The sequence below is a fragment of the Fopius arisanus genome, unplaced genomic scaffold, assembly GCF_000806365.1.
Source record: "Fopius arisanus strain USDA-PBARC FA_bdor unplaced genomic scaffold, ASM80636v1 scaffold00079, whole genome shotgun sequence".
NCBI classification, from domain to species: domain Eukaryota; kingdom Metazoa; phylum Arthropoda; class Insecta; order Hymenoptera; family Braconidae; genus Fopius; species Fopius arisanus.
This window is the reverse complement of record NW_011887818.1, coordinates 240,669-251,112: the sequence shown is the minus strand read 5'-3', so window position 1 is coordinate 251,112 and position 10,444 is coordinate 240,669. Positions and strand designations below refer to the sequence as shown.

The 10,444-nt window shown below is 34.5% G+C and overlaps 2 protein-coding genes across 2 annotated transcripts; one reads left to right on the top strand and one right to left on the bottom strand.

Annotated features, from left to right (window-relative positions):
• Positions 1 to 1,306: 1,306 nt before the first annotated feature.
• LOC105270147 (probable serine/threonine-protein kinase DDB_G0267686) lies at positions 1,307 to 4,756 on the bottom strand. The gene is made up of 3 exons (XM_011310884.1): positions 1,833 to 4,756; positions 1,687 to 1,738; positions 1,307 to 1,609 (listed from the first exon to the last, which is right to left on the bottom strand). The coding sequence occupies exons 1-3, from the start codon at positions 3,704 to 3,706 to the stop codon at positions 1,406 to 1,408; spliced, it is 2,130 nt and encodes a 709-aa protein (XP_011309186.1). The 5' UTR covers positions 3,707 to 4,756; the 3' UTR covers positions 1,307 to 1,405.
• Positions 4,757 to 4,875: 119 nt separating this feature from the next.
• On the top strand, positions 4,876 to 8,769 carry LOC105270146 (uncharacterized). Its single transcript, XM_011310883.1, has 2 exons — positions 4,876 to 5,439; positions 5,771 to 8,769. The coding sequence occupies exons 1-2, from the start codon at positions 5,330 to 5,332 to the stop codon at positions 6,480 to 6,482; spliced, it is 822 nt and encodes a 273-aa protein (XP_011309185.1). The 5' UTR covers positions 4,876 to 5,329; the 3' UTR covers positions 6,483 to 8,769.
• The last annotated feature ends 1,675 nt before the right edge of the window (positions 8,770 to 10,444 follow it).

Sequence of the window (10,444 nt, the reverse complement as noted above, 5' to 3'; positions counted from 1 at the left end):
TTTATAAATTTATATGGTGTAATTATGATTTTTTTTCTTTTTAAATGAAGTGGTCTTCAATTGTAATAAGGTTTTTGTGTTAAAGTGTCATATTTAGCTCTTATAGTACCCGAAATGAAAGCGTGGATAAATAAAATTAAATTTAACAAATGAATTGAAAATCAATTGATATTAATTGCAGACACAAGATCGAAGACAAAAGACGAATGAACAATGTATGCTTTCGTAGATATATATCGAAATTATGTATCATAATAGTATCCGTAAAAAAAACTTGATCATCGAAAAAATTCATGGAAATACGAAATATCACGTGCTCCCAATCCCCTAAATTCCACAACTTGAGAATGGAAAAATGCAGGCAAATGATCGAGAGTATGATTTTCTTTTTTTTTTTGTACTGTGTTACAAAATCCTCAAGCCTTTTTAATGGATTTGTAGGTAGCAGGTCAGTGATGAAATTTCAACGCGTGATACAATGAAAAACAAAATTTATTAGGCATGTATATCATCAGATGTAAAATAAGATGCAGACTGAAAATTTGTAGATTTTTAAAATGGATGTTCTTTTCCTGTAATGCGACATTTTACAGGAACGGGCCAAGCATATGATACGTCAATACTTCAGTTCTCAAATGGAAAAACACCGCAGCAATTTATCAAATTTTCCGAAGACATTGAAATAATGGAAAAACAAATGGCGTATAATTCCTCTCTATTATGTATTTTTTCCGTATTAAGAATAGCTTGTAATTAATAGAATAACGTCATTATTGTGGCTCGAGATTCACAACTGAATTTTTGGTGATAAATTCAAAGAAAATGACTGACAGTGTTGTTGCTTACTCGTCTCACTGGATATTTTTAGAGATTATTTTCCCTTCTCGACGGAATAGGCATATTTTTTAGTACTCAAGGAAGTCTCATGCAGAAATACAAGTTTCAATATTATTTCCATATTAAATTTCTTTTCTCCCCATTTTAAGTTGCTGGTTGACATTCATTACCGAATTCCTTGATCCACTTCATTTTCAGCTTTTTGTAAGTCTTTTCTTAGTAAATAAAATGTTCCGACTTCACAAGTAATAAATATATGTTCTCGTATAGGAATAAACTGAAACCGTAGAAAATAATGTACCATTATTGATTCACGTGAAAAAAACAAAAATTAAAAAAAGCTCTGGCTTTAATTTATGTTTCATCTTTTTTTTTACTTATTTTTCTGCTAATACTAATATGTATAATAATATAATAAATCTCATTATTTATAAATTTCTAAAAATCGTAAAGTTATATACAATGATTATATTATTCATTATTATGATTAATTATTTAATATAAACTTATTTACAATGTTTTTTTTTTCTTTCATGTTTTGTTTCCATCTGATTTGACATAACTCCTCTTATTGACCACTTGTTGAATTACTTTGGGGTAATTTATTTGACAATTGATTCAACTGCGCCAGTGTCTCAGAAGTCGCGTGCGCCTTCAGAATCGAGTTTTCAGCCTCAAGCTGATTTATACGATCCATAAGCTCAGCTATTTTTTCCTTCAATACTTCCACCTCCTCCCTAACCGCAAACATCAGATGACTTTTCACCAAGTCCTAAAAATAACACAAATATATAATTTCATAATTGCCCCAGGCTGTTTTATCGATAAGCAATCCCCGAATAATCTTACCATTGCCTGTTCTATTTTGTTATCAATAGCAACGGCACCTGCTCCCGACATACTGCAAACAGAATAGGTCACATATTAGATATTACTTTTTTTAGCTGGGTCAACTCAAGAGAGTCATTCTATTTAATAACCGAATATAATGTTACCTTTCATTTTCTTCGAGTGTCTGATGGTCATCAGTTGATTGTGTTACTTCAGCGAGACATTCCAACAAGGCAGCATCAGCTATACCCGACACAGAGTCCTGCTCTGCGCCCTCCTGATGAAAGTTCATTGCCCCAAGATTATTTTGACAATTGGCTGTTGCTTGAGGATTAACACCAGCATTATTAGCATTGCCAGTAGCTCCAGCTCCAGGTGCAGCTGTTGCCGTTGGTGTTGGTTGTTGTGGTGGTGCAGTATTAGCAGCATGCTGTCCACCAGACGCTGGAACCTGATGTATCTTTTGTATTCCTTGAATTCTTTGAATTGCAGCTATCGGATCATTGATTTGGTGCTGTTGCTGAGTCGATTGGGATTGTGGCTGATTAGGAGATTGTGTCTGTCCCTGATTCTGTACCATAATATTTGTTGGATTTGTTCCACCGGATTGACATACATTTTGACCTGGCAATGATTGATTTTGCGATGCAACATTAACATAGCTTTCTTCCTTGGGATGATTTATATTTTGTTGAGAAGTCACATTGTTGTTGCTGGTCTGCGTTATAAGGGGAATAGAGCCCTGTGGCAAACTCTGTGGCTGTCCCAAACTGTTAGGATGTGCTGGTTGTAAATTAGAGGGCAATGTCGAACCTTGGGATGGTGGAGGAGGCTGTTGAGTTGCTTGTTGTTGTTGTTGTTGTTGTTGTTGCTGCTGCTGTTGCTGCTGCTGCTGCTGTGGTTGTTGTTGTGGCTGTTGTTGCTGCTGTGGCTGCTGCTGCTGCTGCTGCTGCTGCTGCTGCTGCTGCTGCTGCGGTGATGATGAATGGAAATACGGCTGTTGTGATAATGTAATACCGGATGCTGTTGGATTACGCTGGCAATTCTGTGATTGAAGTGAATTACTAGTAACAGTATAACCACCGGTTTGATTATTCGAAATGCCAATTGAACCATGAATATCCTGATGCGCAACATGACCATTCATATCAACCCCAATGGTTTTATCATCATTGGCGGACGTAGCATTTGTTGGCAATACAACTCCATCATTAACACCATAGGATATACACACTTGATTAGGATCTGTTGTCTTAGCAGTATTAATAGCATTGGTTTGATTATTAACAGATGTATGATCTAGGTAATCCATACAAGTCCATCTACCTCGTTTGAAGGGCTCTGTACTTTCAATTTTAACAACTTTGAATCTCTCATTCCTACCATGTGATACACCGTCACGTATTGATACACCATCAGTGTCTTGTTTAGTATTACTCGATAGTAAATTAATGATATTGTTGTCAGTAACTGATGACAACTCAAGTGCATTGATATTGCTGTCATTGCTTGAATTACTGACATTACCACTTGGATCTGATGGTACAATAGCTAAACCGTATTGAGAGGATGTTGGTATAACTGGTGCTGTACTCAATGCAGCATTACTTGCATTGAAAAACACATCGTCCTTTGAGAATGTATCCTCTGAGTAGCTCGGTGTTTCAATATCAGTATTTTCAATTCTTGAATGTTCAACAGAATTATCCTCACCGTGTGATTCGTCCAAATCATCATTTGAATCTTCACCGGCGTCATTACTCATGCGACTCCCAACAGTAACACTGGTTATTTGAAATGATGATGTTTTCTTTCTGCATTGGTTATTATTTGGCGTTGATATTAAATTATTACCAGACGACGTTATACAGTGTTGACCCAACTGACCCATCTGATCCAACACCACTTGATTTTTATCATTATCAGTGATATTACCACCAATCCTTATTGTTTCAGATGTTGTACGATTAACTGGAGTTGATAATTTTCTACTGCCATCCGTTGTCTTGTGCGTTTTTCTGTGCACATTGTCTGCCATTATTCAACAAGCCACCCACCGCTTGAATGATATAAAATCCTCAACATTCGTAATAAAAATTCATTACAGAATTCTCCCCCTTTATATCCGTCTTCTTTTGGTCCTTCTATCTTTTACATATCAATAGTCACATCGCTGTGATTATTTTTTCTCTCTTTCTCCTCTTCCTTGTCGATTTTTTCTGATGGATGTACGAACTATACGTCTATAGCCTTTTTTTTATTTACACCTTTTATTTCATTTTAACTCCAGTCAATTATTATAATGGTAATATTAATTTTAACACTTGACTCGCAAGCAGTCCACGATTATCAACGACTTTGAGGTTTAGAAAAATATCATATCCTATGCCCTCATCTTATTGCATTAATGAATTAACAGGGGTTGACAGTTCACCATGTCATTTTATCAAATCTTCACTCGTCCCTTCCTCACTTTAACCTTATATCCCGTTCTCTCTCTATTTCTATGCACCTTTATAACTTCTTCTCTTTCTCCTCTTACACTGGTTTACCTCTATTACCAACTACCACCCTTCCCTCTCCTCTCTCTTCTCAACCACACTCTTTACTTCAAAAATAATTAAATATATGTGTATATATATTTTTTTTCACAATACTGCTCCAAGCACATATCCACAGCCAGCTGGTGACTCAGTGACCATCAAGTTATCGTCAAAATTTTTAATTCATCCTCCATGTTCTCTTCTTTTCTCTATCACTCCCTTATTCTGTAGTACTGTAGTAGGAGGGAGGCTTAAGAGCAGGTAAGCAGTTTAAAAATGGCTGCTCGATTCATTCCTGCATCAACCATTAAATATGTCTATGTACGTCGATACATAGAGGGTACATATGTGTCAAATACCATAGGCAATGCCCCACTACACTCCACACAATCCACACCAATTATTTCCAATCCAAAGATGACGATTTAGCTCGATAAATGCTACACCATTCACTGAAAAATCTTATTGAATTTCTTACAATGTGTAGCCGGAATAATTTTTATATTTCTATTAATTTTAGTGATGGCTAATTTATATGGAGAGCATGACGATCCCTCGTACCATTTGTGGAATGCTCTTTTTTACCGACCACTTGATCATCTTGGTTCATCCAGATTGTTCGTGGATTGGTACAGTTTTGTCCATAACACACACTGTATGCATTTAGTACAGTTTGGTACAGTGTAATATGTATAATGGGAAAATGGCAGTTGCGCGCAATTGTCTGTTTATATTTATCCTTTGTTTTTTCGTGGATTATTAACTGACCTTGGAATAAGAGTGTTAAATTTTGGAACTGCGGAAGAAGTCCAGAATAGGCATCATCGAATAAAATCATCCGCACTGAGGAAGTTCAATATTGAGGACACTTACAATCGCTATTGATAAAAACGAAGAATTCAGGACTAATTGTGAAAATTACTTGAGACATCTGATTATCATTATTTTAGTAACCCGTTGAGAGCCTTATAACAATGAAGGAAAATCGGATAGTTTAGATTTTTCACTTGGAAGTTCGTGTTTTTGTTTTGTAACCTAGACGTGGCACACGAAACTTCTCGAAACTTTTGCAGCCAACTGTCAAGCTTTGTTTGTCAACATTGTAACATCGTCATGTCATGTTCCCACTGAGAATCAAAAGCAAAAGAATCAGGATTATGGCAGATGAGGTGCTGCCAGCCAGCCTAGAAAAGCTTGAAATTGATCGACTGTCAACGAGTTGTCCGCAGTGAGTTACAATTATCCTACTTTTTTATTTTTTATTTGGTAAAGTAGTCCAGACATTCATCATAAAGATTGATTATTCTTCAACATTGTCGTAAGACCAAGGGGAAATATATAAATATCTTCTCTCCAAATTGAATGTTTCGGTTGCTCAAAGGCATACATTCTAGATGACCTTGTGTCGAAATCGATGAGTCATCCGATTCTGGTTATGTTTACGAAATATTATTTTTTACATTAAATTTAGAAAAAATCATGAAGGACAGATGATTTAATCACCCTGTAATCTCCTTAAAATGTTTAAATTGAAATGGAAAATTTATATTTATATACAGAAGCAGAAACAGCAGTGGAAGTGTAGAGGAATCAAAGTCTTCAAATCCCTTCCGTTCAAACGGCCGTAATAAAAAATCAGACACAAATTATTTATTCAGAAGAAAATCAATGCCGAATCGAGCAACGCCGAATTTCATCAGTCCACGGGGTGTTAAATCAACAACGAACTTTAAACCATCAAAAAGTGATAAAATCATCGATCAGCCAAAAAAGAATTGTATAATAAGAGAAGCTGTTTTAAAATTCAATGACAATGGGAGTACAAATATATTGTGTGAATCAATTGCAAGTAAAATGCTGAAAGAAACATGTAAAATCAGTATTTCGAACAGACGAAAAAAAAACACACGTACATTTGGCCATGGCTCTGTGACAAAAGACTTTAAAGCACTCAATATTAATAACGAACGGATAGTTAAAGATGATACGAGTTTGAATGAAAGTTATAGTTCTAATAGTTTTAAACGCGCTAGAAGCAATACGATGCCGAGTTTGAAGAGCGCTCCGGGTGGTGGTATGAGTAATAATAGTAATGAATCAACTTCATCAACATCTGGCCAATCGACAAGCACAAATACATGCTCAGTGCAAGCGAGAATATCACCACCATTATCTTGTGACGTTACCATCGATGAACTTGCAAGTTACTTTGAAGAATTCGTTCATATCCCAAAGAAGATGTCGCATATGGCCGAAATGATGTACATATAATCCACCATGTATTATGTACTACTTATTTTCATTTCTCATAATACTTATTTACTTCCATCGATTATAAATCATTTGCGCAGAAAAAAATTTAATCTCAATCATTTATCGTTCCCTCTGTAGCATATCTATTCCATTGTAAAACATTTGCACTTAACGGAAAAAAATTCATTCAGTTATTTTACATTGATTATCTAAGATTATTTCAATCAATTATTTTTAATGCACTCCGTATAATTTCATTATAATATTGATGGCACGATACTGCATGTCGCCTCATATTTGAAAACCATTTGTATTTTTTAAGAAGGAAAAAAAATGTTGTTGAAGGAAATTGAAGATAATTGATTTGTCCGTCATTGAAAGGCTCAATTCTATCGAAATAATGATGAATTGTCTGTAAAATTGTCATGATTGGTTGAAGTATCATACATAATATATTTAAATATTTAATTTGCATAAGCATTTTACGACAATGGTAGGTAATTGATACAGCGATATACAAAGTAATCATTAAATTACTTTACGAATACAGTAATAAGCTTTGGTACATGAACAATCGTGATGAACAATCGTATTCTCTATGAATTATTTGTTTCTTTGTCAATTTATCAGGAAATATATTCTGTTTATTATCATCGAACCGTGTGTAATGGCAAATTATGGATTGGTTCTGACGACAATTGATCCTTGAATAAAAATATTCCTTCTTTTCTACTCTTCGCTTCAGTGCGGAAAATATTCTGGTGAATCAGTAATGATGAGATCATCTGGACGTCAATGTCATGGGGCCCGTACAATTTGAAAATTCAGTATCAAAACTTTGAGGTGTGTTTGCGCTATATCACAGATTTGGTGAAATTTTTCTTATGCCGAGCCTCACGACATTTTACAAACTTTTACTCTGTTATTTTTATATTTTTCTTTTGCGGAAAAAAGTGATAAAATTGCTAAATTGATATAGATACAGATGTTTATTCTGTATTTTTCGTGGAATTTAATTTAAGGAAAGTCGCAGGGCGAACAAAATTATGGCATGATACTGATTATCTTGGCACGCGAGTCGAAAATTTTCAGTCAAATGCATACAAACTCAAGGATCATCATTGTTTATCCTTCAGTTAAATTTTTATTTCAACGTACGGCACAATTGTATCCCTCGAATAGTGCTAGCACTTTCACATTAATTGTCACACTCTATTTTGCCTGTTTCATCAAAATTCAAAGGTCACAACGATGAATTGTCGACATGGCTAGATAGGTGATCTGTCAATCACCGAGTATTAAACGGGGCTAAAATCTCTTATACCTTGATATCAGTGCGGCTCATATATGGATAACGTTTCAATTGGTATAAAAACTCTTATAGAAAAAAGTTGTTGGACGTACACTCTACAAACTAATTACTTTTTTTAAAAAAAACCATGACAATGGCTACTTCACAATGTCAAAGATGGAAATTGCATTTGTTTTTCCCTATCATCGATGAAATGGAAAATATTGTTAAGATTATCTTAGTGTTCTAACAACTGTAAAATTTCCGATGAATATGTGATATTTAACCGGGAGACTTTACTGGTAAACTATCTGCAGCAGAGTCTTTGTATCTATCAAACATTTTTCCCTCATTTCTTATGTATGATCTCCATTCCAAAGAGAATTCTACTTACAAACTACTTCACTACGAAAATTTACAATTTTCCTCTTAGTCACTTCGCAGATATAACATCTTTATCTTAATTCCAAACTCATTAATTTCTTATTTATTTTTTCCATCTTCTCTCGAGGCTGGTTGCAAGAATTTTCCCTAAACATAATATTTCGAGGATGAAAAGACTAATATGAATTTAATTGCAGGTACATTCTGCAGGTAAAATCTCGACGAATTGAGACTGAAGAGTCATTTGCCGCGATGGCTTACGTTGCTAGCACTCTTTTAATTCGAATAATTTATATAGCTATCATTGAAATGCGAACATAAATGCATTAAGGTCAAGTGTGAAGAAAATCACAGGAATTTAACGTATTTAATTATTACTGACAGCTGATTACTGGAGGCGACGGCGACGTGAAAGCGGATAAAATGCATTGAATGCGCTCTGGTGGGCTTCAGAATTTTTTCTCTCATTGCTACCTAATCTCATTTGGAAGTATCTCAGTTAAATTCCATTTGTATAAATTGATCAAATTCATTGTGACTAATCATACTTCGTGTATTCCACGAGTATTTTGAAAATCTCCCCAAATTGCTGAATCTATATAAAAATTTTGGCGGTAGTCAGCTGTAAAAGGAGCACAACTTTTCCCTTAAACCATGGAAAATTCTTTTCACAAAAAGAGAATGGATATTTTCTACTGTCATGGTGATTTGCAGATCAAATTACGAAATTCTGAAAATCTGTCATATTTAATTGATGCAACCAGCCGTACACTTTAAATTTACGTCTCTCGACAGTCACTTTGGATTCTTTCAAAATTCTGACATAGATTGGCTGCTTATGCCGTTACTTTATCAAATATATTAGTTATTACATTACTGTATTCATCCCGAAAATCACTCTTTCATTATATTTCGTTCTAAATTGTTTCAAGATATTTACGTAGTTCGCAACAAAAAGCATTTATAGGTATAAATGATACGAGATGAAAGATCCGTTATACCTAGACTGTTTAAAAATTGCACTTCAAATTGCAAGGAAAAAAATATGAAATTTTTAACAATTTTTCGTTGGCGAATAATTTAATTTCTTGAATATTTTGTTCATTCTCAATTTTCACGATGAGAACAATTCAAATTTTTATAAAAAATCAACTGTTATAAGATAAATGAGAAATGTAGTGAGTGTTTTTAATTTAAATTTAATTAAAACGCACCTAATTGAACATTCAAATTAGTTTGTGACTCAAATTTGAAAAAAATGTTAACAGTCTAATTAAAGAATGCCATTTAAGTTTTCTTCGTTGTGTAAATTAAAGAGTCGAAACAATGAAAGACTTATTAGAAAATGTGTGGATGTAACTAATTAATAATAATAATTTCTTAGCATAGAAAAATTATTGAAAGGATTTCATCAAACGACGCTCTTCAATCAGATTTTAGTGAGTTCACATTTTCGGGATGAATACACATTACTAACTCCTCTGAATCAGGGCATTGTTGATGCAATTCCTCTAGCTGACTACATGCCTGCCAATCCAAAATAGTGCACCAATTCTTGTCTCTCGTTTTTTTGCTGAAAACTCTGAAATGTGATGTGCAGTTCGCACATCATGATGGATTGAAACGCACAAGCTCAGCAGCAAGCAATCACTCCAACTCATCCGAATCCAAGAGGAATTCCAATGATCGACCAACAACAAACCTCTACTCGATCCAATCAAATCAATCGTCGTACATATAGATGTACCTCTAATTTTGTATGAGTTGATACATCTATGTTGTATTCTTCTCTCAACGATCATATATTATCGATGAATTCTAAAGGTATAATGCTTGCCATATCCGAGTGAACTTTAGCAGACATCACTCTACAAAATCGTCACTTCCTCTCAATTGTGCCCACCACTAAAAACTAAGATCACTCTTCACTGACAAGCAGTACGTATACAACGGTAACTCAGAGAAATCGTAAAAGCTGAGGTATCTCCTGGATGCCATAAGTCTGAGATGTGTTTCGAGAGAACGCATAAACTTAACTGGGCTTCATTGAAAAATCATGAAGAGAGCCATCGATCAGGAATTCAATACTGACTAGAGTTCACATTTTGAAAAAATCCATTCGAAGAAAATAATGATTACACAACAATATTGGTATTTAGAAGTTGTGGATTATTACACTCACATTATATCATGGACATGCAGATGTTTTTACTGTCAAAGATTCGGGCATCAATAGGAGATGGGGATTTGTCTGGTAAAAAACAATTATTCGGGATTTTGCAATTGACTATTCCGTAATGAATTG